General features: G+C 42.5%; 4 protein-coding genes across 5 annotated transcripts; 3 read left to right on the forward strand and 1 right to left on the reverse strand.

Moving 5' to 3' along the window:
* The first annotated feature begins 1,502 nt into the window (after positions 1 to 1,502).
* On the forward strand, positions 1,503 to 7,320 carry kpna6 (karyopherin alpha 6 (importin alpha 7)). The gene is made up of 14 exons (XM_058047335.2): positions 1,503 to 1,816; positions 3,289 to 3,422; positions 3,518 to 3,610; positions 3,749 to 3,848; positions 3,928 to 4,022; positions 4,093 to 4,224; positions 4,303 to 4,391; positions 4,467 to 4,566; positions 4,779 to 4,942; positions 5,011 to 5,089; positions 5,171 to 5,296; positions 5,368 to 5,495; positions 5,590 to 5,774; positions 6,071 to 7,320. The coding sequence occupies exons 1-14, from the start codon at positions 1,813 to 1,815 to the stop codon at positions 6,256 to 6,258; spliced, it is 1,617 nt and encodes a 538-aa protein (XP_057903318.1). The 5' UTR covers positions 1,503 to 1,812; the 3' UTR covers positions 6,259 to 7,320.
* A 2,538-nt stretch (positions 7,321 to 9,858) lies between these two features.
* Positions 9,859 to 15,220, forward strand: txlna (taxilin alpha). The gene is made up of 10 exons (XM_058047188.2): positions 9,859 to 9,944; positions 10,577 to 10,991; positions 11,059 to 11,150; positions 11,245 to 11,415; positions 12,831 to 13,025; positions 13,098 to 13,217; positions 13,303 to 13,377; positions 13,462 to 13,554; positions 13,628 to 13,723; positions 13,933 to 15,220. The coding sequence occupies exons 2-10, from the start codon at positions 10,586 to 10,588 to the stop codon at positions 14,215 to 14,217; spliced, it is 1,533 nt and encodes a 510-aa protein (XP_057903171.2). The 5' UTR covers positions 9,859 to 9,944; positions 10,577 to 10,585; the 3' UTR covers positions 14,218 to 15,220.
* A 386-nt stretch (positions 15,221 to 15,606) lies between these two features.
* eif3i (eukaryotic translation initiation factor 3, subunit I) lies at positions 15,607 to 19,752 on the forward strand. Its single transcript, XM_058047192.2, has 10 exons — positions 15,607 to 15,731; positions 15,968 to 16,060; positions 18,191 to 18,278; positions 18,391 to 18,456; positions 18,527 to 18,676; positions 18,783 to 18,910; positions 18,984 to 19,094; positions 19,164 to 19,253; positions 19,326 to 19,492; positions 19,567 to 19,752. Exons 1-10 carry the CDS (start codon positions 15,729 to 15,731, stop codon positions 19,646 to 19,648), a joined length of 978 nt encoding a protein of 325 aa, XP_057903175.2. The 5' UTR covers positions 15,607 to 15,728; the 3' UTR covers positions 19,649 to 19,752.
* Positions 19,734 to 25,755, reverse strand: LOC131101820 (putative histone deacetylase 1-B). Of its 2 annotated transcripts, none has more exons than XM_058047191.2 (12): positions 25,660 to 25,755; positions 24,922 to 25,034; positions 24,733 to 24,850; positions 24,581 to 24,655; positions 24,374 to 24,512; positions 23,848 to 23,989; positions 23,686 to 23,778; positions 22,575 to 22,683; positions 21,185 to 21,565; positions 20,923 to 21,078; positions 20,825 to 20,861; positions 19,734 to 20,744 (listed from the first exon to the last, which is right to left on the reverse strand). In XM_058047191.2, the coding sequence occupies exons 2-12, from the start codon at positions 24,994 to 24,996 to the stop codon at positions 20,717 to 20,719; spliced, it is 1,353 nt and encodes a 450-aa protein (XP_057903174.2). In that variant the 5' UTR covers positions 24,997 to 25,034; positions 25,660 to 25,755; the 3' UTR covers positions 19,734 to 20,716. The 2 variants fall into 2 exon arrangements, with proteins under 2 accessions (XP_057903174.2, XP_057903173.2); XM_058047190.2 differs by lacking the exon at positions 25,660 to 25,755 and adding an exon at positions 25,535 to 25,659.
* Between the last annotated feature and the right edge of the window lie 233 nt (positions 25,756 to 25,988).

Below are 25,988 nucleotides of genomic sequence, written 5' to 3' on the forward strand. Positions count from 1 at the left end.
GCTTTCCATTATTAATAATAATTTGTTGGAACCAGGCACACCCCAAAATCCGAGCCGCTCTTTAACCAGCAAAACATGAGGTACAGCCACCACTCCGAAGTGTTTGCTATTGAAGGAATTGGAATCATCATTTGACCTCCCACGCCCTTTCTCATACACTATAAGTGTGTTCTGTCTGTGCAACATTGCCCCCTATTGTCTATTTCAGGCGCATCTCATATACAAGCAACCCCCACTGGGCCCCGCGTTCCATAGAGGTCAACGCTGCATAGAATAAAGTATAGTGATTTACAAGCAAATTGACCGTGAATGTGCAATACTCGCCTCTAATGTTTGATTTGTTAAAAACACCAGGGAGCCGTGGCAGTTCCCACAGAAGGAGATATGCAGATGAAACAAGCATGGAGTGGAATCATCCCAGTGGTTATCATGTTGTCATGTTTTATTTGCACATACCTCCACCTTCTCCCTTGCCTCAATTTTCCAGTGTATGCACACTTGTGTGCAAGTGAGTCTAAAAGCATCCCTGCATTAAAACACACACATGCAGGCCTATGAAGAGTAAACATTGGTAGCCGCATCACAGCACAGTTTGCACTTTTTCAAACTCACTATCATGGCCAGAGACAAACTTTTCGCCAAAGGAGTTTTGCTTCCTCCCTTTGGATGCATCTGTGAATGCATGATCTACTGAGATGGTGTTTACCAGCTGTATTGGCCAGCCTGTGTGTCCCATATGGAGCCCGGAATAACCAATTTACTGTGGTATTAATTGTGCCATAATTAAATATACAGGTAGTTATCACTCATTATAGTTGACATTTTAATTTATTAATTGACAAGTTAATAATATTTAAGTTAATATTATTTGATTTAATTAACTTTAACTTAAAAAAATACACCATATCATTATATATTATGGTTATTGCTATCTGTGATAATTTTATTAATAATATTCTATTTACGGCTGCATGGCGGTCAAGTGGTTAGCGCGCAGACCTCACAGCTAGGAGACTAGGGTCAATTCCACCCTCGGCCATCTCTGTGTGGAGTTTGCATGTTCTCCCCGTGCATGCGTGGGTTTTCTCCGGGTACTTCGGTTTTCCTCCCACATTCCAAAAACATGCTAAGTTAATTGGCGACTCCAAATTGTACATAGGTATGAATGTGGGTGTGAATGGTTGTTTGTCTATATGTGCCCTGTGATTGGCTGGCCACCAGTTCAGGGTGTACCCCTGCCTCTTGTCCGAAGACAGCTGGGATAGGCTCCAGCACCCCCGTGACCCTCGTGAGGATAAGCCGTAGAAAATGAATGAATGAATGAATGTTCTATTTATGTATATGTTATATTTTATTGACATCTTATACACTAGTAACTGATGAAAATAAGTTATATTATATGACCAGCAGGTGTCACTGTTGCCACCGGGTGTGATACAGTGAAGGGAAAGTCTCGCGTGATTTCATGAGACTCGAATAAGGCAGGCTGGTATTGACAAGTCGGGATATTTTGCTTGCCCAAACTATAAAACTGTACTGAAATAACGATAGTATTGCAAAGAATTTGGACTAATTACAAGAATAGACAACTTGTGAGAATAGTGAAGAATAATTAGGGAAGAATGTGGCCGTTTGTGGATGTGGTGCGTCCCCTGTTGGCAGGAAGTGGTCCTTATATTAAGGTTTCCGCCTCCGGCAGACATATTGCCGAACTTACTGGAGCAAATTATTCAACATAAGGCAAGAGAAAGGACTTGAAACTTGAGTTGTTTTGTTGACTACAGTGCGCCATACAATTAAACATAGAGCACAATGGGTAAGTTGTGTCATAACGCTGGAATGTGGACGTACGCTTGGGGCTCTATGCTAACTCATTGCTGTAATGCTTATGAAATTGACATTCTCAGATTCTGTACTTGCTAGCTCAACCAGGTGGACCTTTGACGGTTTACATTAGTTAATACTTATCAACACGTTTAAAGTGGATTTTTTTGTCGTAATTATACTCGTATGTCAACAGTTTTAGGACGATCGACGCAGTTCATGCACACTGAGGCTTAGCTGACGTTATGCTAGCACCCTCGTTCATTGCTGGTTTATTTTACTCAAATGATGCCACTAATCGAACATTTGGTGCTTTGTCAAGACGGTCTATGTCTTTGCTTGTATATTCAAGACGGTTTGAATACAATACAATTCGTACAATGTTGATGTGACAGTTACTGTCACGAGGCTTGACAAACTGCTCAAACCAGCACACGTGACAACAGGACGATAATGCCGATAATACATCACAACATATCATAGCAATTCACAATGAATCTATTGTGAGGCGTTAATCTGCCTAAAATGGCAAGAATCACTGTCTATTTTGACATGACACTGATTTTTACCTATTAAAAACATGCAGAACATTGTACTGTTTTCTGTTAAATGTACTGAAATATTTGTTTTAATTGGAGTTATTTAAACATACAACCTTTTAAATGGGTAAACCCCCTCCCCATTCCACTCCCCCCAAAAAGATGCTATTAATATTTGATATGTACATTTCAGGCAGACGTAGTTTTTAACGATTCATTAAGTGAAATATTTATTACAATATAAATTTCGGTATATTTACATCACTTTTTCAGCACTTTTTTAAAGTTTTTGATACATCTGAGACTGCAGTTAATATATCTGCATTAATATTAACAAAGCTGACATTTTGTGTCATTAGAGTCCAATTTGTGAGTGAATTTTATGGAACCCCAAAGTTTTTTTTTTTATAGTGCTAATGCCCTTAAACCAGTATATGATGTCAGTGCGGAAAGTTGTTGCGACATTTAAACTCAGATAGCCTGCTGGTGTGATTAAGGCCCTCTGAGGTTTGGCACCATTCTGCTGTTGGTGGCAGAATTCACTCCCAGTTGCCGTGGGCAACAACCCAGCTTTCTGCCTGGTGCCCTGCTCTGGTGGCATGGCTTCAGAAATGCTGAGAATGGTCAGTTGTGTTCATTGCATGGGCAGCGGTTATGCAAACTCTGCTATTTAACGCTACTGACTTTTGTTCTTCTGAATAGTTTCGCTATGTGTGTGTTTGTTGCCTAGTGGTGTGGGTGTGTGTGTATTTTTAGGCTATGTTGTCCACTCATGGTCACTCGTTTTTATATTTAGTTGTTTACAAGCGTCATGATGTCCTGCTCTTGGAGAAGTATCAACTTTGGCCAACTACCTTCTCTTCCTCATTTACTTAGTTTTCTTTCCCAAAATGAATGCATTCACTATGTGTCTGTGGTCCAACAGAGCCGTCAACCAGTCCGGCCAAGGATACCTCCCGGATGAACCGCTACAAGAACAAAGCGCTCAACCCAGAGGAGATGAGGCGCAGGAGAGAGGAGGAGGGCATCCAGCTGAGGAAGCAGAAACGAGAGCAGCAGGTACGGCTAATCTTTACACACCTTGAACCTCAGTGTGTACAAATATATCCATCCATTTGTGACAAGAGTTGACTCTTTTTTTTTTCTTCCCAAAGCTCTTCAAAAGGAGGAACGTGGACGTTCTCACTGAAGAGGAAGCCATGTTGGAGAGTCCCCTAGTGGACCCCCACATGAGTGTACCAGTCGCTGTGAGTGTCTTTATGCCTCACAGACATCAGATTTAATTGTTTTGACCCTGATGAATTAAGATTGTAGGACTTGTATTTCCTATGGGAGAAGGTTTTGTGTGAGGGCAATAATCAAACCAGTGTGCATGTGTATGCCAGGAAGGTGTCATCACCAGAGACATGGTGGAGATGCTTTTCTCAGAGAACCCGGAGCTTCAGCTTGCCACGACACAAAAGTTTAGGAAACTTCTTTCTAAAGGTATTCCGTAGTCGAACTGAGGTCACCAAGAGGGGAACCAAAGACCATCTTAGCCCATTTCCCTTTTATCTTCCTTCAGAGCCTAACCCTCCTATTAATGAAGTTATAAACACAGCTGGAGTGGTGGAGAGGTTTGTGGAGTTCCTAAAGAAGAATAGCAACTGCACACTACAGGTGAGTGTGAACAAAGAGTGGCGAGACATGAAGAGAGACGGCCCTAATGGATGAAATTATGTGTGTGTAGTTTGAAGCTGCCTGGGCTCTCACCAACATTGCATCAGGCACGTCCATGCAGACCAAGACTGTCATTGAAGCTGGAGCTGTTCCCATCTTCATCGAGCTACTAAATTCTGACTTTGAGGATGTCCAGGAGCAGGTAACAATCATGTGTTGTGTTATTGCGCTTATACTGGTTGTTCCCAAGTTAACGTGTGTGTGTTATCTTGTCCTTCAGGCTGTGTGGGCGCTGGGGAATATCGCAGGGGACAGTGCTGTGTGCAGGGATTATGTACTGAACTGCAACATCCTTCCACCTCTATTAATGTAAAATGATGACTGACTCATTGCGCTGCGATAAATCTCACACATTTAATGGTACTTTTGTCTTTGCTGTTGCAGGCTCCTGACTAAATCCACAAGACTGACCATGACCAGGAACGCTGTGTGGGCTCTGTCTAACCTCTGCAGAGGGAAAAACCCTCCGCCTGCCTTTGAAAAGGTTGTTGCCATGAATCAAACACACATTAGGCACACCTGCACAGATCTTGTATAAAACATAGCAAATATATGCCACCGAAGGCCACATATCCAAAGGATGGATATTTGTAGAATGTGGCACGAGCTAAAAATAAAACTATCCTTTTTAAGAGGGATGTTCTCTGCAGAGATTATATGAATGATCCTTCTCATAAGCATGTGACGTGCTTCCAGGTGTCGCCCTGTCTCCCGGTACTCTCCAGACTTTTATTTAGCAGCGACCCAGACTTGCTGGCAGATGCATGCTGGGCACTCTCCTACCTCTCAGACGGCACCAACGACAAAATCCAGGCTGTCATCGACTCCGGCGTCTGCAGGCGCCTCATAGAGCTGCTCATGTAAGGCCACGTCACGGCACGTCCCACTGGTGAAACTCCCGTCCTGTTAACACATCTACCGTTTGTAGGCACGCCGACTACAAGGTGGCCTCTCCTGCCTTGAGAGCAGTGGGGAACATCGTGACGGGAGACGACATCCAGACACAGGTGGGAGTCTGAAGAAAGAACAGCCACGGGCCTTAAATGATGAATTTCATGGGTGCATTAAGATTTTATCGCTGTGGACAGGTGGTGCTGAACTGCTCCGCCCTGCCTTGTCTTCTGCACCTTCTCAGCAGCGCCAAAGAGTCCATCCGTAAAGAAGCCTGCTGGACCATCTCCAACATCACGGCAGGGAACCGAGCACAGATACAGGTGTGACTCAACAGACATTGGCGGGACTTGGGATTTTTCAGCTCTGATGTTTGCTTGTTTTTAATCTACAGACGGTTATCGATGCTAACATCTTCCCGGTGCTTATTGAAATTCTACAAAAAGCCGAGTTCAGGACCAGGAAAGAGGCTGCCTGGGCAATCTCGAATGCCACCTCTGGAGGGACACCGGAACAGATCAGGTTTTTTTTACCAGATTATCTTTAAATTTAATTAAATTGACCCATTAACCTCTCTGGGTTTAACTTTGAATGTTTTTGGGGGGTTGCATTTTAGGTATTTGGTGAACCTGAACTGTATCAAACCGCTCTGTGATCTGCTCACTGTGATGGACTCCAAGATTGTTCAAGTGGCCCTCAATGGCCTGGAGAACATCCTGCGACTGGGCGAGCAGGAGGCCAAGCAGGAGAACAATGGCACGGGAGTCAACCCGTACTGCAGCCACATTGAAGAAGCATACGGTACTGTGCTGGACATGCATTACACTATTATGTTATGTTGCCTAGTAGTACATGCTTGGCCCACTACTGATGATTTTCTAACTCAGCCGGGTTTCTGAGCATGTCAAACAACAAACACACATGCTAACATATAGCTTGCCCTGTTGCAGTATTACGCTCCACCTTGTTTTGCTTTGCCGCCATTCTCCTCTTGGATAAATTGCAATCTTTTTACACATTGGATGTCCACAACCTCCTACATTGTTGTTTGAGTGCTTTCCAAGCGGTGCATTCAATACAGCCTCTCCCTGGTGCAGGTCTGGACAAGATAGAGTTCCTCCAGAGCCACGAGAACCAGGAGATCTACCAGAAGGCCTTCGACCTCATCGAGCACTACTTTGGAGTGGAGGACGAGGACAGCAGTCTGGCCCCCCAGGTGGACCAGGCCAACCAACAGTTCCTTTTTCCCCAGCAGGAGGCGCCCATGGAGGGCTTCCAACTGTAAAGGATAAGAGTTGTCTCATTTGATTTGGGAGCGGGTGTAGCCATTTCTAGATGTCATGCCTCTGTTCTCTCTCGCTGATCTGAAACCAGCCGTACCCCGACTTACCGCACACACACATCTTGCTGCCACTTGTTTGGGGGTGGGGTCTGTTGGTGGCAGTCATGATATCAATATTTTATAGACATTATATTTTCTTTTCCAAATAGGACATTCCTACTTTGAGGAAAGATGCCCACCTCCTTGATATCAACCTGACAGTGCAATTTAACAAAGATATTTTCCCTTTTTTATGTTCTACCCCAAATACCTACTTGACTTTTACTTTATTTTTCTTGACGGAGCGGCTGATGTCCTCATTGGAGGGATCAATCTCCACACAACCCAATGCGGGAGGGGACACAAACTAACATGTATTTTTTTTCTTTTAGTTTTAATTGGGGACATTTTTGTGTAGGGGGGCTGGTGGGAATTTAATCTGCACTTGGGAAAGACTCTGGGCAAGGTTGAACGATCTAGAACCGTCAGGGTTCCTAAAGGTGGTAAAGTTAGATAGAGATCAAATGTTCGTCGTGTGCTGTGTCATTAATAAGAGTTCATTGAAATTAGGAGGTGATCTAACAAGGCAAAAGCTAGGGAAGCATGGGGGGGGAATTGAAGCAATCCATTTTTAGACAATTCCAGTGCAAACATGTTGCCCCCCCTCCCCATCTGCTGCCCAGCTGCATGTATCGCATGGTGTTTTGTCACACACTGCCTGTGCACATCCTCGGCCACCAAGCAGGAGCCGGTGGACACGCCCAACGGTGTAGAGATGGTGTACTAGAGTGGATGTACACCACCGGGGGCGTGTACATGCTTATGTTGTGATCCCGTGGCATGGTCTTCCTGCCCTGGTGGTGATGGATGTGTCTCAGACAGCGGTGATTCAAAAGTGTAGTTTCAATCGGGTAATATTATTTGCATAGATATTCATGTATTGTTTGCACGCACGCACACACACACTTGCATACAACACTTGCACACATCACACTGATGAGTGGCTAATAGCAAGATCATTTATTTTTTTTAAAAAGTTTCCAGCCTTTAAGTTTAAGTTAGTGAATTGGCTTCCTTTTTTGTTCCTTGATAAACGCTTAAAAATGAGTTTGAATAAAAAGCCAAATGTTTATTAATCCAAAACTACAAGGGTGTGTTAGGACCACTGGGGGAGAAAAAATAGCAATGCTATGAAGTGCAGAAATTCTAAGAATCAAGTTGTAATTTTGCAAGGAAAGAAGTTGTACAAAATAAAGATACAGCTTTACCAGATAAGTCATCTTTTTTCATACAATGAAGTCAGAATTATGATTAGACTGTTGCATTCAAGTCAGGTGGGAGTTTTGGCATTCAGTCGTTTGTAATCTACCGTGCACCCTTTTGCTCATATTACTTTTTGGTGTGTGAGCCCACAAATACTCAAAGAATCCTATTTTAATTCTTTGTGAGTATTACAACTTTTTTCTAGACATACATTGTCTCCAGGGTTACCTAAATACATGTACAAAAAATAATGACCTTTTTCTTGTCAACATACTTGATTTTGTGGTTTGGGGATTTCACATGGAAACTTTTTTTGGTCATTGCTTTTAGCCACTGTGACTTTGGTTGATTTGAATGAGCCATGTGAATGCTGACCCTCGGCTGGTTTGTAGTCGGGGGGGGTCAGTGTGGGGGCTCGCGTGATGTTTGATGACTGAGTGGCACCGTGTGAGGGAGAGCTCGTTTGCTTGACTCTGTGACTTCGTCCACCGTCAGAGTCCAGGGAGCCTCTTGTTCTGTGGAGGGCTTGTTGGATACCATTCAGTGTTGCACATTGACTTTGTGTACTTAGGTTACCATAGCAACAATGAAGCTGGCATTTTCCTGAGATGTCCTCCACAGAACATGGGCACCCCTGGAAGAAGTACACTAATATTGATGATAATTGAGCATCAACAGCATCTCTACATGACAAATGTGCAGAGCAAGATTTATCAAGGAAGTCTTTGATTTCATGGGGAAAAAAATGCAACGTTAAAAGAACCAGGAAGGTGTTTATTTCCGCAAAACTGCACTCCTCTTTTCACAAAAGTGCCAATCCGACCAACAAAGACTGGAGGTTCTTATGTATCCTTCTTGGACCTATAGATTTATTTTTTCTTTTTATATAAATATATATCTTTTATTTACTTGAATGTGCACACGTATTGTGCAACAAAAAACATTGCTGCTCTATTTTCCTTACCTTTTTTTAAGTTACATTATTTTGACATTGGAAAAGATGGCTTTCTTTACTATGGCCGCCTGAATAAGAAGTGGTGCATTTACTCTGCTTTCCAGTTAGCCCCTCTTCAGTATATTGCAGTCTAGCAACAGTTTTCACTGTCCGAGAGGAGTGCACACCATTGTATTGGGAATGGGCCTGCAGACAGTACTCTCTTGACACACGCTGCAACTTAAGCGAACAATTTCAGGCACTTTCCTTCAAGTTTACCAAAGTTTCTCTTCCCAGTTTTAAGGCTGTGATATTGACTTCCCAGCAACTTGTTGCAATGAGACATTTCTGCAGACCATTCAAAGTTGCACTCGCTCCTTTTGCTTCATGTATGGGTTGATGAGTAAACGCAAGCCAACCTCCAAGACTGCAATATATATGTTTAAAAAAAAAACTCGAGGCCCTCTTGAGGCGAAGATGACATCTGCTCATACTTGACATTTTTCTAAGTTATAAAAAAACCTGGGATTGATAAATGCAGTGATTTACATGAGAAGGTATTATATGTATGTTCTGCTACACTGACAGGGATTCACATATAATTGTAATCACTTCTGAGAAGTGGGCATTTGAAATATGTCGCAGGAATATAGGCTTTTTTTTCCTGATGGGGATATTCTGAGATATATTTTTGGATAATTGTGTCTAGATTCAAAAGAAAAAGCTGCCTCATCATGAAATCATGTTCAAGATGGAATAGTCATCACGAAAGAAATTCCCAAATATGACTTTATATGTCTTCCGTCCTACAGAAACTGTTGGCGTTTGTATCACAAACAATGCCACGCTTGGCTTTGTCACATCATGTCGTCTAATGCTGCAAATGTTTACAATGTTTGTATACTACTTTTCATGTATAACATCACTGACCAGTCCTCATCTTTTCTCCTCTGGTCCTTTTCATTTCTTTTTATTTATTTTCTCTATCCTTTTGGCTGTTTGTTTCCATTTGCTCCAAAATAACCCCATCTCTCTTAAACTGTGACTGGACTTGACTTAACCGACGGTATGAATGAGTGACAAGAAAACAATTCAAGTGAACATGACACACAAACATGAACATGGGGAAAAATATATGTCGAAATATGTAATGGTATGAAATTACTGTATGAAAATAAACTATGAAGAAAAAAATTGAGCATGATCTTGTTTTTAAATTGTGCAATTTTTACCTTTCACAGCAATGTCCAAACATCATTTTCTTTATGAGATAATTTCAAATCAGTCGAGTACATGTAATACATTGAAAATCCTGTAGGTGGCCAAAAAACACTGACATGCTCCAAAATGCGTTACTACAACCTAAAGCGAAGAAGAAGCCGGAAGTATATGTCTCACCTCACGGACCACATAGCCATTGAATCTGCAGGAAAACAAGTGCATTCTTTCAAAGGTTGGATATAGTTTAAATATAACTTTAATTAATGTTCAATTTTTAAATATCGATGTTACATTTTAAGGAATTCCATTACTTTGCCACCGACGCTAATTTACCTCACGGTGTTAGCTAGTCAGTATTAGCTTATGTTAGCTAGTGAATGGCGAAGCATAAACATTTGGTTAACTTGTACGTTACATTCTGCCAACTTATGCTTATACCTTTATAGTAAAGCAATACAATACAGCAAATAAGAGCCGTGTATGTGACAGGTAATTTTAATTTTAGCATACGTGAGACTTTTGTTTTCCGAGTCAGCAACGTCGTTGGAAGTGTCACCTTGTGTTATTTCCATAACTGTAAACAATCCACTAGTGTTGCGTTTACGTGCTGCTGTTTTTTTTGTAATTTTATATTATATCGTTTAGTGTTTGCTATAGCAGTTATGTAGGGCTACAAGTCGCTCATTGCCTTCATCAGTTTGATATTTGAACGTCACTAAGTAGTTTGACACGTTAATGTTATTTACATTTACATCTACAGTAAATACAGTGTATTTCTCTCTCAGGGTGAAGTGATAGCAGGGTTTTTAGGAGAGTATGGGCTCACATTCTGTATTTGACCCCAACATGTTTTTTTATATACAGAAACTGGATATGAAGAAGCAAGACACGGACGAGTCGGTCACCCTGTGCAACGAGGATGCTCCATCTGCAGTAGAGGGAACAGAGTCACCCGCGATCGCCAAAGACAGACTGGACAGCGGCCTTAAAGAGTCTGAAATGGAGCCTCGGGGCGACGAGGCAGTGAGCGATGGTACATTAGCTCACTCTCAACGCGACAAGGCTGATGAGCTGAGCCGGCAGCTGGAGGACATCCTGAGCATCTACTGCAGACAGAGCCGTTCCGACGATGCCGGTGCCCTTGCCAATGGCCAGTCGCACAGTCCTGAGCTAAACGGGGTGGAGAAAGACGATAACAAGCCGAGCAAATCCAAGGGTGGCAGCGGAGAGGAGAAGGAGCAAAAGAAGACACAGGAGAAGAAAAAAGTGAAGGGTCTAGGTGAGGAGGAGTTGTCGTCTTGTTTAGATTGGAAGTGTGAAAGAAAATAAGAATTTATTTTATGCAGGCAAAGAAATAACACTCCTCATGCAAACTCTCAACACATTGAGCACACCAGAGGAGAAACTGGCAGGCCTCTGCAAGAAGTATGCTGAACTGGTGAGAGCTTTCTGCTCACTTTCTTTGCATTTCGCAGAGAATCGATGAAATCTTTCATTCAGTGAAGTCCCTCCCTCATTGTGTGTTTTTACAGCTGGAGGAGCACCGCGACAGCCAGAAGCAGATGCGAGCGCTGCAGAAGAAGCAGACCCAGCTGGTGCAGGAGAAGGACAACCTGAGGAACGAACACAGCAAGGCCATCCTGGCTCGGAGCAAACTGGAGAGTCTGTGCAGGGAGCTGCAGAGACACAACCGCACGCTCAAGGTGCACAGCAAACATCAACACACTACAATTATGACTTGACACACTTTTATGACAAATGACTTTCTAACTCATGGATTCATATGAGGCAGGTTTCTACAGGGACAGCAGCTCCTGATCCCAGACTTTGCATGAGCAATTTTGAAAGAAATGCAGCTTTATTATAATAACATTACGTTTCCGATATTTTAAAAAAATGCAACTTGATGTAATATTTCTATTTCTATAACTTCTATTCTCCAAAAAATCTTATTATTTTTATACGTATGTCTTCAAAATTAATCTCATAATAGGTAATAATTACTACAATTTTCTTGATGTAATGTAACTTTATTGTCTTTAAATTTTAATTTTACATTTTTTCTACCTGTAGCATAAATAAATATTTGTAGATTAGGGGTGTGTATTGACAAGAATCTGGCGATACGATACGTATCACGATACTAAGCTCACAATACAATATATCACGATACTGTTAACAAGGCGATATTTTTTTGTTTTTCATGTAGTTAAAGATTATTTCCTGGAAAAACTGAATTACAGCAGCACTTACTAAACACATTTTTATTCAATTAGAACAGTATGTTATGCTGTATCACCAACTTTCCTCTGTAAAAACTTAAACTGTAGTGTAGCATTTGGATAAATAAAGCTTTAACATCCAACTTTAAATTTTCCTTTAAATTTACAAAAAAAAAACATAAAAAACAAATAAATTAAATGATGTCTCAGTATACAGTCCCTGACTTATCCACCATCAGAACAGTATTCTTGTGGAACAAAGTAAAGGTAAAAGGTCCTTTTAGGATGCTTGAAATAACCATTATTTAACAAAATAGTCATATCAATTTGAAAAACAAAATACCTGCAATATCACAGTACTACTTTTGTAGTATACAAAAGGACCTTTGTATTGCTTGCTAGCACACGCCGTGGGTTTTGTCCATTTCTGCACACCCTACTTTGTGTGGAAATCCAAAATGTGTCCACGCATCAGTCTTGTACGCCGCAGGGGGTCGCTGTTATGTGCTCGCATTCTGCCATGTTGAACTGTGTTTATGTGTGAGGACGTTTCACTCGTCAATCTTGTTCAACGTCCTTGCCTAATTGACTACAGAAGTGCTGCCACCTAACGATCGGAGGTTTAAATTCAAATCAGAAACGAACCTTTGCCGTGTCTGCACTTCAATAAATACCATATACAGTCTATGATAAATGCCTAAAAATATCCATATCATACTTTGTAATATCAATACAGTATCGTGGAACGAAGTACTGCGATATATCGCCGAAACTATATTTTCTTACACCCCTATTATATATGTATTTCCTCTTGTCATAAAAAATGAGTTTATTTCTGCGTCTTTAAGCATCTTCTCTGATTGTGACATCACGCTTCCATCCTGTTGTCTCCACAGGAGGAAGGGATCCAGAGGACCCGACTGGAGGAGGAGAAAAGAAAGGAAGTGACGTCTCACTTCCAGGTGACGCTCAATGACATCCAGGTGCAGATGGAGCAGCACAACGAGAGGAACGCCAGCCTGCGGCAGGAAAACACGGAGCTGGCCGAGAAGCTGAAAAAGCTCTACGAGCAGTACAAGTTACGGGAGGAGGTGCGTCACTCTCCGCAGTATGGACAGGAAGTGGGCTGCATTGGTGCTGACTGTGATGGTGCCGTGTGACAGCACATCGACAAAGTGGTGAAGCACAAGGACCTGCAGCAGCAGCTGGTAGACACCAAACTTCACCAGGCGCAGGAGCTGCTCAAAGAGTCGGAGGAACGCCACGACAGGGAGAAAGATTTTGTAATTCTTATTACGCCAGCATTCCCAACACACGCGGCTGCTAACTGATAATAATGCTAAGCGCTAACACACTCTGTGCCCTCAGCTGCTGAAAGAGGCGGTGGAGTCTCAGCGCATGTGTGAGCTGATGAAGCAGCAGGAAGGTCACCTCAAGCAGCAGGTTTGTGGACGCTCGGCGTTCCCTCACAAAACCTGCAAAATGTCTTGTCTCCACGGAGGATGAAAATGCACCCTGCCTTCACAGCTGTCACTCTACACCGAGAAGTTTGAGGAGTTCCAGACCACCTTGTCCAAGAGCAACGAGGTCTTCACCACCTTCAAGCAGGAAATGGAGAAGGTGAGGTTTTTCTCTCGGGTTCTCTCTCACATTTCCTGCTTCACAGCTTTTTTTTCTTCTTCGGAATACTCAGATGACCAAGAAGATCAAGAAGTTGGAAAAGGAGACGGCCATGTATCGCTCCAGGTGGGAGAGCAGCAATAAGGCTCTTGTGGAGATGGCCGAGGAGGTAAGGCATCACTTGGTACTTAGTACAGTTAAATGGCTAGCATTTGCACTGCCACTGCGGAAACAAGCCACTTTAATACGATTTCCTGGTGGTAAAACAAAAGGACCCATCGTCTGTGACTTTGGGAGCCTTTACAGTGCAAACACCATCAAATGCCATGATTTCCCTCCCTCCGCCACAACGTTTTCTTAAATGTAAACATTCCCCAGAAAGCCGTACGGGACCGTGACTTTGAGGCCCTCCAGGGCAAAGTGCAGCGGCTGGAGAAGTTGCGGCGGGCCCTCAAAGTGGAACGTAACGAACTTAACAAGAAGGTACAGAACCTCAGCGGGACCTCCGAGGCACCCGCCTCCGACCCCACGGCCGACTCCCCTTCACCCCCACCCACGAACTCTCTGCCAGAGGGCGACGCCCAGGGCTCGGAGGCCACCAGCAGCCCTGACACCCCTGAGCAGAACACGGACGCGCTGCAGCCGGTCGGCACGCACGAATGATCACATCCTGGAGGAAGCGGTGACTGCTTTCAGGGGACTTCCTGTTCTTTGCAGCTGCATTGACTGTCAATCATTTGAGTATGTGCTTGGTTTCCACCAATAGTGTCACAGCCCTCAGATGATTATTATAAAATACTACTTGGCATCTGTGGAAACCGCAGCAGTGCTAGCTAATGTTACGTTGACAAACACTTTCATGCTTACACAGCCAATAACACACACACACACACACGCTGAGGTCCTTTAGTACATGCAGTATTGTCACCACCACCTCTCCAAGGATGTCCCATAATAGCCAGTACGAATGTTCTCCACGTCTTGCAGTGTTCAGGGAGCGCTATGCAACACTTTGCGTTGATTCTGTGGCAGTAAGAAGCACTAAGAATGTACCTTCATCACATCCGCCGTGCCAATCGTGGTCCAAGTTGTAGTAATTGAGACAAGTTTAAACCCCCCCCCCTCCACACACACACACACACACAAAAGTAATTATTTCTAATTCCCACGTAGCACTGGAAACAAATCCTTCCTCCCGTGTCTCACAAAACTCACTGACCATGTAAAGCAGGGGTCGGGAACCTTTTTGGCTAAAAGAGTCATGAAAGCCACATATTTTTAAGCAAGACAGTTCTACAGTATAATAAGTCTCTGAATTTATTGTTTTTAATAACATTGTTACACTGAAGCTATCCAATAATAATAAAATATTTCTTACATCAATGCAACTTTGATTTGAACCATACTATGTATCTTTTTTTTCACCATCTTTTTTTTCACCATCTTTTGGTTAAAGGTGTTTGTGTTGCAGAATTATCTAGCTGGCAATTTAATGAAAGGAGGGAGGTTTTCTTATTGACACGTGTGTCATCAAAAGAGCCATATCAGGCTCCCAAGCCATAGGTTCCCTACCCCTGATATGAAGGAACCAAAGATATTCCTTGCCCTTTCTTTTGCTCTGATTTTTTTTGTTCAATAAAAATCTTTAGAGCCTATAAATCACCGTTTTTTTATAAAGCCTCATAACATATTTGGAATATATGTAACAGGCTCAAAATTTGAGATGGGTCGCATATTATTTATTTATTATCTTTTTAATTTTTATGTTTTCCTTTGTGCGCCGCCGAGAGTGGTAGCCTTTTCCAGCAGCTCCGTGTTTAGTTTTTTAGCGACTATTGCGTGTTTTTTTATTGAGAATTTCCCTATCTGTTGTATTGGATATTTTAATGCCACTCATGTCTGAGCGGACATAGCATTTTAATTCGCTCAGCGGAATTATTATTGTATTACTGCAGTACCAAAGGCCAATACTGCGGTAAACTGAAATGGTTGCAATGTGTTCTCCAGTACGCCAGAGAACGCACTCAAAGCTTTTTCGTATCAGTTCCGGAAAATACGTCACTTCCTTTTCCGGCCCAACTCCGGCGTCTTCAACGCACGAGTGTCCATTTTTCTAGCCCGAATGCGGATTTATTTGCTATCATAGAGTAGCAAATAACACTCACGTGGCGATTATGGTTAGTATTTAATTTATGTTTGTTTGTCAGCACTATTTTGTTAGTTTGTACTTTAAGTAGCATAGCAAGCGACGGCTAACGTTGGCTTAGTTTCCGGTGCTAGCTAGCGTTAGCCGTGTGGTGTATGTAAGAAGATGCAATAGTCATTTTATGTATTATGTTTTTCTGTGCACATTTGTTTCACTTTTGGTTTCGAGCGAGCTTCTCCGTTGACTTGCTGACTGTGTATTCCACAGAAACCCATTCTACTGCAGGGCCACGAGAGGTCCATCACGCAAATCAAGTACAACAGAGAAGGAGACCTGCTTTTCTCTGTGGCCAAAGACACGGTAAGTGTAACAATAAAAACACACATGCAATTAAATTGAGTGTTAACAACACTTGTAATGGTAATGGTAATGGTTTAATTTCATTTGAACATGCATCAGATTACAATTGAGTGCATCCCATAATCAGTTCACAGTTCCACATGTCCAAAAGGAGTAGGAAGAAGCAAAGCTTATTAAATCCTACCCCTCCATCTGGTACTTTTACAATCAGTAATTGTTACATTTGTTCACTTCCTGCTTTCCATAATACAGTTTAAGTTTTTTTTGGTTTTTAATGCACCTCATACCAAAGTAGGAGGTGATATGAGCATCCAATGACATAATGGGTACCATAGTGTCAATATAGTGATATACAGGTAAGGGCCAGAAAATGAGAATATTTTCATAAACTTGATTTATTTCAGTCATTGTGTTCAAAAGGTATAACTTTTACATTATATTTAATCATTGCACACAGACTGATGCATTTCAAATGTTTATTTCTTTAATTTTGATGATTATAGGTGGCAACAAATGAAAATCTGAAATTCCGTGGGTCAGAAAATTAGAATATTACCTAAGGCCAATAAAAAAAAAGGATTTTTAGAAATGTTGGCCAACTGAAAAGTATGAACGTGAAAAATATGAGAATGTACAGTACTCAATACTTGGTTGGAGCTCCTTTTGCCTCAATGACTGCATTAATGCGGCGTGGCATGGAGTCGATCAGTTTCTGGCACTGCTCAGGTGTTATGAGAGCCCAGGTTGCTTTGATAGTGGCCTTCAGCTCTTCTGCATTTTTGGGTCTGGCATTCTGCATCTTCCTCTTAACAATACCCCACAGATTTTCGATGGGGCTAAGGTCAGGTGAGTTGGCTGGCCAATTGAGAACAGAAATATCATGGTCCTTAAACCAGGCACTGGTAGATTTGGCGCTGTGTGCAGGCGCCAAGTCCTGTTGGAACGTAAAATCTCCATCTCCATAAAGCAGGACAGCAGCAGGAAGCATGAAGTGCTCTAAAACTTGCTGGTAGACGGCTGCGTTGACCTTGGATCTCAGGAAACAGAGTGGACCGACACCAGCAGATGACATGGCACCCCAAACCATATTTCTGCAACCTGGGCTCTCATAACACCTGAGCAGTGCCAGAAACTGATCGACTCCATGCCACGCTGCATTAATGCAGTCATTGAGGCAAAAGGAGCTCCAACCAAGTATTGAGTACTGTACATTCTCATATTTTTCACGTTCATACTTTTCAGTTGGCCAACATTTCTAAAAATCCTTTTTTTGTATTGGCCTTAGGTAATATTCTAATTTTCTGACCCACGGAATTTCAGATTTTCATTTGTTGCCACCTATAATCATCAAAATTAAAGAAATAAACATTTGAAATGCATCAGTCTGTGTGCAATGATTAAATATAATGTAAAAGTTATACCTTTTGAACACAATGACTGAAATAAATCAAGTTTATGAAAATATTCTAATTTTCTGGCCCTTACCTGTATATAGCACATCATGACTGGTTCAAGACTCTTCATCCTTGTATTTAGCAAACATCAACTGCTTGTATTGTTTCTTGAATTGGCTCATCGTTGTGCATTGTTTGAGGTCCTTACTCAATCCATTCCATAGTTTGATTCCACATACTGAAATGCTATGGCTAGCATAACGTAGTCCTAGCATAGAAGTGTTTCAAATGTACTTCTTCCCTGAGATCATATTTCTCCCCTCTTGTAGAGAAGTATTGGATGACATTTTTAGCTAATTGCTTATTTTTAGCCTTATGCATCATTTTAGCTGTTTCAAGATGAACTATATCAGCAAGTTTAAGTATTTGTGATTTTAGAAATAAGGAGTTAGTATGTTCTCTGTAGGCGGCATTATGAATTATCCTTACTGACCTTTTTTGCAGTACATTTAGCAAGTGAAGATTGCTTTTATAGTTATTAGCCCATATTTCCACACAATAAGTAAGATATGGTAGAACCAGAGAGCAATAAAGAGTGTGGAGTGATTTCTGATTGAGAACAAATTTTGCTTTGTTCAATACTGAAATATTTCTGGCCACCTTATGTTGTATATTTGTAATATGAGGTTTCCAGCTCATATTTTATATCTATTGTTATCTCATTGTTTCCCATTAGGTGGTAAACGTGTGGTACTCTGTGAATGGAGAGCGTCTGGGCACCTACAATGGACACACGGGAGCTGTGTGGTGTGTTGACTGCGACTGTATCCTTTTTTTAAAAGAATTTTAGGTGAAATTGTAAAACTCGACATTGTTCTGTAATCTTGTGATCTGAGCGTGTGCGAAGCCTGGCTTCCTTAATGCATGCTTTCTCAGGGGACACTAAAAATGTATTGACGGGCTCAGCAGACAACAGCTGTCGACTGTGGGACTGCGAAACTGGTAGGTCAATTTGATTTGTTATTCTGTCACCCGGCAGACCGAACCACGTCGCTAAATGTCGTTTTTGCAGGTAAACAGTTGGCCCTGGTCAACACCAACTCCGCCGTGAGAACGTGCGGCTTCGACTTCAGCGGCAACATCATCATGTTCTCCACAGACAAGCAGATGGGCTACCAGTGCTTCCTCAACTTCTTTGACCTGAGGGATCCGCAGCAAATTGGTAAGCACATATTCAACGTAGGAAATGATCTGTTCCAGGGTCAAACTGTGGAACGATGAGACGAGAAATGACTTTATTATAAACCAACTGTCCTATGTTCCTCCAGACGACGACCAGCCCTACTTGACGGTCCCGTGCAGCGAGCAGAAGATCACCAGCGCCGTGTGGGGGCCGCTGGGTGAGTTCGTCATCGCCGGCCATGACAACGGCGAGATCAACCAGTTCAGCGCCAAGGTGAATACACGTCGTCTAAAGCTCTGCGTTTGCACCTGGCACATCAGCTGATTAGAGGGTCTCTGTGCTTCAGTCGGGGGAGGTCCTGAAGAAGGTGAAGGAGCACACCAAGCAGATCAACGACATCCAGTCGTCAGTGGACCTCACCATGATCATCACTGCATCCAAGGACAACACGGCCAAGGTTGGCAGGCGTCCGTGTTGCTTGGTGTGGCGTCATCCAACTTATCTAAGATTTTGTTTACATTTTTAGCTCTTTGATTCTTCCTCCCTGGACCACATCAAGACCTTCAGGACGGAAAGACCCGTCAACTCTGCCTCCATCTCCCCCATTATGGACCACGTAAGTACAGACGCATTATAAGAAGGTCACGGTGTAGTTCCGTGTCTTCACTGCGAGGTGTGCCGTCACCAGGTGGTGATGGGTGGAGGCCAGGAGGCCATGGAGGTGACCACGACCTCCACCAGGATCGGCAAGTTTGAGGCCAGGTTCTTCCACGCCGCCTACGAAGAGGAGTTTGGCAGGATCAAAGGTCATTTTGGACCCATCAACTGTGTGGCCTTCCACCCCGACGGCAAGAGGTAAGAGCACACCAGAAGCATTTTGTCATCGGTGTGTTGAGTTGTGTGTTTACATTTGTGTGTGTGTGTTACAGCTACAGCAGTGGAGGTGAGGATGGCTATGTGAGGATTCACTACTTTGACCCACCGTACTTTGACTTTGAGCTGGAGGCGTAAACGGCTGTGGGTCAGCAAGCCCGCTTTCCAGCCTATTTCATCTGTTTCAACAAAACGTTGCTGTAATGACGCCATTCCACCAACATAAAATCCACCTTAAAGTGCCTGTTTGTAACTTGTTTATTGCAGAGTCAGAACAACACATTCATCACAAGCACACGTCAGACGGTAAAAAACATCACTTCAAATAGAAAATCATTCATGTATGCATGAGTGACCCTGTGGAGTTCTCAGAGCTCGTCCTTGAGGTCATAAGTCAAGTATGGAATAAGTCTGTCTAATGAGGTTCATTTGGTCTAGCATGGCTATACTCTTAAACTATTCTTTAACACACCAAAGTAGTACTTTTTTATACCAGGCCGTCTTCATCAGGGCGGTGATGTTCTTATGTGTCATGCCAGCTTATTTATGGGGATGTTTCTGCGGTCTTCCTGTCAATGAAGGCAGCGCCATCCACCGTCCGGCTTCTTTAAGACTACATCCCAGGTGTGAGTACGAGGGGGCTTTTATACTCACACCTGGGATGTGGTCTTAAAGAAGAAGCCAGACTGTGGATGGCGATGTTGCCCTGCCTTCATTGACAGGAAGACAGCGGTTGAAGAATCCACATAATAAGCTAGCATGACACGTAACAGGAACATCACCGCCCTGATGAAGACTGCCTGGTATAAAAAAGTACTACTTTGGTCTATTAAAGAATAGTTTGAGTATGGAATAAGTCTACTTGCCTCTACTACTACAACACAACATGGCATACTTTTTTTGAACGTGCCTCTTGGGATGAGGAACTCCACAAGGTGCACAGACAACAATTTATAAAAACATGGACGGTTTAAAATAACTTAGCAGTAGCTTTACAATTTCAATACCCATCATTTTAGCATGTAGCGCTGCGTTTGTTTCATACGGCAAGGAATGTTATCCAGGGTGGCTTTTCAAAGAAGTACAAGAACTATCTCTGACTATGGAGGTTTGTTTGGTTGGGGGGAGGAGGGGGGGTCACCAGTAAAAGCAGGGAAGTCCACTTCATGCAGCAGCAGCAGCAGCAGACGATGTGGGGAAACAAGTTCAAGTAGTCTTGGCATCCTCTTTCGCTCTAAGAGAGTAAACATGTTCATCAGTGAGTGACAGAAGGCTGACACGCTAGCCGCTAAAACATGTGGCGTGTGTTCTTACCCTGACACGTCCATCTTCTCATGTTCTTCCTTCACATCTACAGAGAATAAAAAGTCAATTAACGCATGTTTGCCTCATTACTGAAGGAAACGCCTTACCTTTCTTTTCCTCGCCTTCTCGCTCCTCCTCCTTCTTCACTCGTTTCACCTTCTTGTGATTGGCTGAGTTCCGGCGGCCACCACCCTGCCCCTCGGCCTCATCGTCAGAGTCTGAGAACTCCTCGTCGCAGGCTATCCTCTTGTCATGTGCACGGACTGAAGTGTAGAACACAAGTGTTAATATATAGGCCCTCACTGGCCACATCATTAGGTACAGCTTAGCTTTAGCAAGAGGAGCTAAATGAGATTTCTTTTCACTTACTTGAAACACGTTTGTCAGAATCTTCTTCATCCTCGTCCCCGCTGTCCGGATGGGGAGCGTCCTCGGGAATGGCCTGCATTTGCACGCCGGGTGCGTGCGGCAGCATGCGCAGGTTCTCAAAGAGCCGCTGCTTGATCTTCTCCAGGTACTCGTTGGTGTTCTGGTTGGTCATGTTGGAAGGGCTGATGTGGAGTTTGAAGTCGGGCCCGAAGTACTCAAAGTAGTCATTGTAGGGCAGCTCGTTGGGGATGGAGCAGTCCAGCGCCACGGCCGTCTCGTAAGTCCAGCAGCGGGCCACGTTGCGGATGGTGTAGCCACCGCCTCCCAACATCAGTAGCGGCAGGTTGAAGCTTTTCATGTATTCCACACATTTGGCATGGCCTAGAAGCACACGGACACGCATCAGCTTCTCAATACCATCCACGTCTTTGACCACTGCTAAAACGCTCAATGACGAGTCATGGAATGACCAAACTTGTATTTCTTCAACTGTAATACAACTTGACTCATTTTATCATGTATCATTTTATGGTTACCATGCACATATTACTAATTTATTTTGGCTAATTGACAAATTGGCTAAATTGACTTATTTATTTATTTATTTCTTATAGGCACTTGGATGTAAATTCAGCAAAAGTGCAGTTTGTCTTTTTTATTATGCACTACTTCTTGATCTTTCTTTTTGCCATCACAAAACAGCAACAACTTTTCAAAAAACAACTTTCCTCACACTTTCACATCGGCCATGCAATTACAATAGCAGGGGTTCAGTGCTGTAGTGAAACAAATGTACTTTTTTTATGTTCATTTTTTTCAACAGAGGAAACCTTGCACACTCAACAGGGGCCCCAGAAGCACCCAAAAATGGCATAAAATGCCATTGTTTGAGAGCGCTGATTTTTGACAAAAATCATAAGGTATGTCGTTTTTTTCTGTGTTTTTCAACTTGCTTCTAATTAACTTTTCTGGTCAAAAAAAACAGGGGAAACCTCAATTACACACTCAACAGGGGCCCCAGAAGCACACATAAATGCCATTGTTTGAGGGCGCTGATTTTTGACAAAAATCATAAGGGGTATGTGGGATTTTGTTTGTTTTTTCCAACTTTATTCTCATGCACTTTTCCGGTCAAAAAAACAGGGGAAACCTCACACACACACACAGGGGCCCCAGAAGCACCCAAAAATTGCATAAAATGCCATTGTTTGAGGGCGCTGATTTTTGACAAAAATCATAAGGGATTCATATGTCATTTTTTTTGTTTTTTTTCAACTTGCTTGTATTGCACTTTTCTGGTAAAAAAAAAAAAAACAGGGGAAACCTCACACACACTCAAAAATGGCATAACATGCCATTGTGTTGCAAGCCAATGGATGACAGCTCCTACCTTTGATGGTGAGGTTGAAGCAGCCCAGTCTGTCTCCAGATAGTGAATCAGCTCCACACTGCAGCACCACAGCACTTGGCTGGTACATCTCCATCACTTTAGCCATGATCTGACAAAACACACACAGGCAAACATACACAGTTTACAAATAACTTCACACATTTGCCTCAGAACGCTAGCAAGGCAGCATTTTTAACATCACATGATGCACAGCAATCCCTTGTTTATCACGGTTAATCGGTTCCAAACCTGGCCGTGATACGTGAATGTCCGCGAAGCAGGATTCCTCATTTACAAATGGAATATTTTGACAGAGCACAGAAAACTTGTTTACAACCTCCTAAATATGTTTAATGTTAGAGCCCTCTAGATATAAAATAACAGCCCTATACCACCTTTAGACTCCTATTATCCAATATAGTCAACATAAATTTAGTAAATAAGAGATCAATAAGACTCATGCTCATGTGTGTTGCTATAAATGTGTTCCCTAGGAGAGCAGAGTGACAGTGAAGTCAGGGATTCGTAGTCTTGTTTAGTTTGTCTGCGTGAAAACTGCAACAGAAAAGTGTGTGTTTAATTGGGATTATTGTGCCTGTTTTTACATAATTCAAAGCTGCAATAAAAGGCCATTCTTCCAGTAATTATATAGCATATATACATACACACACAAACAAATATATATATATATATATATATATACATATACATATACATATACATATATATATATATATATATACACTTTAATAGGCCAGATTCAACCATGATTTATTGTTATATAATATATTTTGGAAAAACAAGTGAAACCGCGAAATTCTAACCACAAAGTGGCGAGGGACGACTGTATGACAATCCATAGCATGACGTGCCATCATGGGATCACTGACATGATGATGGTAAGGTTGCACAAATATATTTCTACTTTATCACTGTCGTTAGCATTGCGTTGGTGTTATTTCTTTCAAACGTAAACATGGTGTATTTATACAAGTACACATGTTTGTGTGTAAACAAATGGGGTAAGAGAATGGAAACCTCGATTGTAAGCCTGGTATCATGTTTTTCCCCCCAGTATGGTGTATTCACGCTACACAGTAAACAAACTTACAGGTTTAAAGATGGCTTCGTAAGACTCGTCATCAATGCCGTCTCTGAGCGGGTAGTTCACAGCGTAGTACTTCCCTTTCCCGGCACCAATGTCCTGCACACAACAAACACGCGTGTTTAGAATCGGGTGTGTGTGTGAGACAACAATGAAGAATAAACTCACTCTCAAATCTCCGGTGCCAGGGAAGTACTCCCCATACTTGTGGAAGGAGACGGTCATGACTCTGTCGGTGGTGTAGAAGGCCTCCTCCACGCCGTCGCCGTGATGGATGTCGATGTCTATATACAACACTCGCTGGTGGTACCTGCACACATGGCACACAAGGTCAACATTCATGCATTTTACATTGGATGATAGTCTGAATATTTAGAAATATGGGATTCATTGTATGAATTTATTTTAACTGTTAAATAGGCTCAGATATAAGTAGTTTTTAACTTGTTATTCTAGCTGTTGTGTTATTATCATTAGTGTTCGTATTGTTATAATTGATTTTATTTGCTTTTTTCAGATGATGTATGTGTGTAGCTTCTCTTGCTAGTTGTTTTTTGTGTTTGTCTCTGTGGTGTTGGACTTCTGGACGGGGATGTGGCTGGGTTCCTTCTATCTTTTTTGCTTATTAAATGAATGTATTTAAAAAAAAATAATAATAATGTTCGTGCATGTGCTGAAAAACAACTGCGCTTACTTGAGCAGCTCCAGGATGGCGAGGACGATGTCGTTGACGTAGCAGAAACCGGAGGCTTCCGATTTTTTGGCGTGATGGAGTCCACCCGCCCAGTTGACGGCGATGTCAGTCTGCTGCTTGTTTAGCTTCACCGCTCCAGCTAAGACAAGTCATCAGATTTAAAACGTCTGAGTTCAAGTGTGTTGATGTTATGGGATGCCAACTCACCCACGGAGCCGCCTGTGGAGAGCTGGCAGAACTCAAACAGGCCGTCAAACACCGGACAGTCCTCTCCAACGTTGACTGTGTAGAAAAGGAGAGTTAAATGCTTTCACATTGACATTATTTGGGAATAAAATATCTTCTGTTGGATAACACACATCTCTGCATCTGTTTGCTGTGTTCAGACATGTTGTCTGGTCGGATGGACCTGAGAAACTTAATGTAGTCGTCACTGTGGTACTTGGTCATCTCCTCACCGCTGGCTTTGTGTGGCCTCTGCAAACAAACGCACACAATTATGTTAATATCAAGTGAGGATGCAGAGGAAAAGAAGATATACAACTCACGTAGATCTCCATCTTCCTGTAGAGACCATAGTTGAGGAGGAGGTTGTGTGTCATACGGATCCTGTGGGGCTTCATAGGGTGGCCCTGGCCATAGTAGTAGTTACCTACATCACCTACACACACACACACACACACAAAACAAGGTACATGTTAATTTAGGAATTTCTGGAAAAAAAGACTTCCTTAGGCTCACGTTTAATTGAAATAATTGGACGTGTGGACGTATACATGAGAGGAATACTAACGACAGCCGCCATATTTATCAAGCGAGTTGTCGCTCATCAGTGACCATCGATGTTAATACGAGCTGAATGGGATAATTTCCAAAGTCAGTCAGCAATAAAACACAAATTAGTAACAATAGCAACTGTTTTAATGAGATAAGGTGGTTTGAGGAATTGGATTAGTTTGAGCACACATTATTACATTGTGTGCGTTCAGGATAGTAGCTAATATTAGCTTAGCAGGCGACTAGTTATAGTTAGCCGTAGGTGGCTAAAGCTGGTTAGCTCGACCGGTGTGCGGCGCACTTTCACGGGACGTATATTTAACAGCATCACCAGCACGCCAACGCCGCTGTATTTCTTCGAAGAAGCAGAAAATGGATATTTACCGTCGTAGTAATAGCAAACTTTTCTCTTTGTTCCTTGAGACAGCGCCATTTTTCACCAATTAAACCACGACCGATTTGGCTCACACCAGTTCTAGGTCGCTTGCTGAGTGCGGGGCGGTACTTACCCAATCACAGCTGAGGATGCTGCACCGCCTGTCTGGGAGGTGCCGGTAAAACAACCTGAGAGAGCGGAGACGGGCCAATAGTCAAGTGTCTAGACTGGAATTTTTTGGTTTGTTTAATTATGTGCCTACAAAACTCAGCAGCCCCGGATTATTATCCGTCATATTAATACATTTAATTTGTGGGAGGGGCCTTGGGTTTTAAAGGTGTCCTTTTCCAAGTATTCAGAGGACGGTATTAGATTTTTTAAAATAAATTTTATGGCATTAAAAAATATTGTTCCTATAAAAACTCCTATAAAACACATAAATGGGTGTTTTCATGACTCAAA

Source organism: Doryrhamphus excisus, linkage group LG7 (assembly GCF_037039965.1).
Source record: "Doryrhamphus excisus strain RoL-2023G ecotype Guam linkage group LG7, RoL_Dexc_Guam_v1.1, whole genome shotgun sequence".
Taxonomy (NCBI): Eukaryota; Metazoa; Chordata; class Actinopteri; order Syngnathiformes; family Syngnathidae; genus Doryrhamphus; species Doryrhamphus excisus.

Bases quoted from the DNA above. Each gene is read 5' to 3' on its own strand.
- kpna6 (XM_058047335.2), top strand. The intron at 3,849-3,927 runs GTATTCCGTAGT...ATCTTCCTTCAG, and splicing joins TAGGAAACTTCTTTCTAAAG to AGCCTAACCCTCCTATTAAT. The intron at 5,775-6,070 runs GTACTGTGCTGG...TCCCTGGTGCAG, and splicing joins CCACATTGAAGAAGCATACG to GTCTGGACAAGATAGAGTTC.
- txlna (XM_058047188.2), top strand. From the start codon at position 10,586: ATGAAGAAGCAAGACACGGACGAGTCGGTCACCCTGTGCAACGAGGAT. The intron at 10,992-11,058 runs GTGAGGAGGAGT...TATTTTATGCAG, and splicing joins GAAAAAAGTGAAGGGTCTAG to GCAAAGAAATAACACTCCTC. The intron at 11,416-12,830 runs GTGCACAGCAAA...TTGTCTCCACAG, and splicing joins GACACAACCGCACGCTCAAG to GAGGAAGGGATCCAGAGGAC.
- eif3i (XM_058047192.2), top strand. The intron at 19,095-19,163 runs GTTGGCAGGCGT...TTACATTTTTAG, and splicing joins CCAAGGACAACACGGCCAAG to CTCTTTGATTCTTCCTCCCT. The intron at 19,254-19,325 runs GTAAGTACAGAC...TGCCGTCACCAG, and splicing joins TCTCCCCCATTATGGACCAC to GTGGTGATGGGTGGAGGCCA.
- LOC131101820 (XM_058047190.2), bottom strand. From the start codon at position 25,583: ATGGCGCTGTCTCAAGGAACAAAGAGAAAAGTTTGCTATTACTACGAC. The intron at 25,035-25,534 runs GTAAATATCCAT...GTGTGTGTGTAG, and splicing joins AGTTTGCTATTACTACGACG to GTGATGTAGGTAACTACTAC. The intron at 24,513-24,580 runs GTGAGTTGGCAT...GACTTGTCTTAG, and splicing joins CTCCACAGGCGGCTCCGTGG to CTGGAGCGGTGAAGCTAAAC.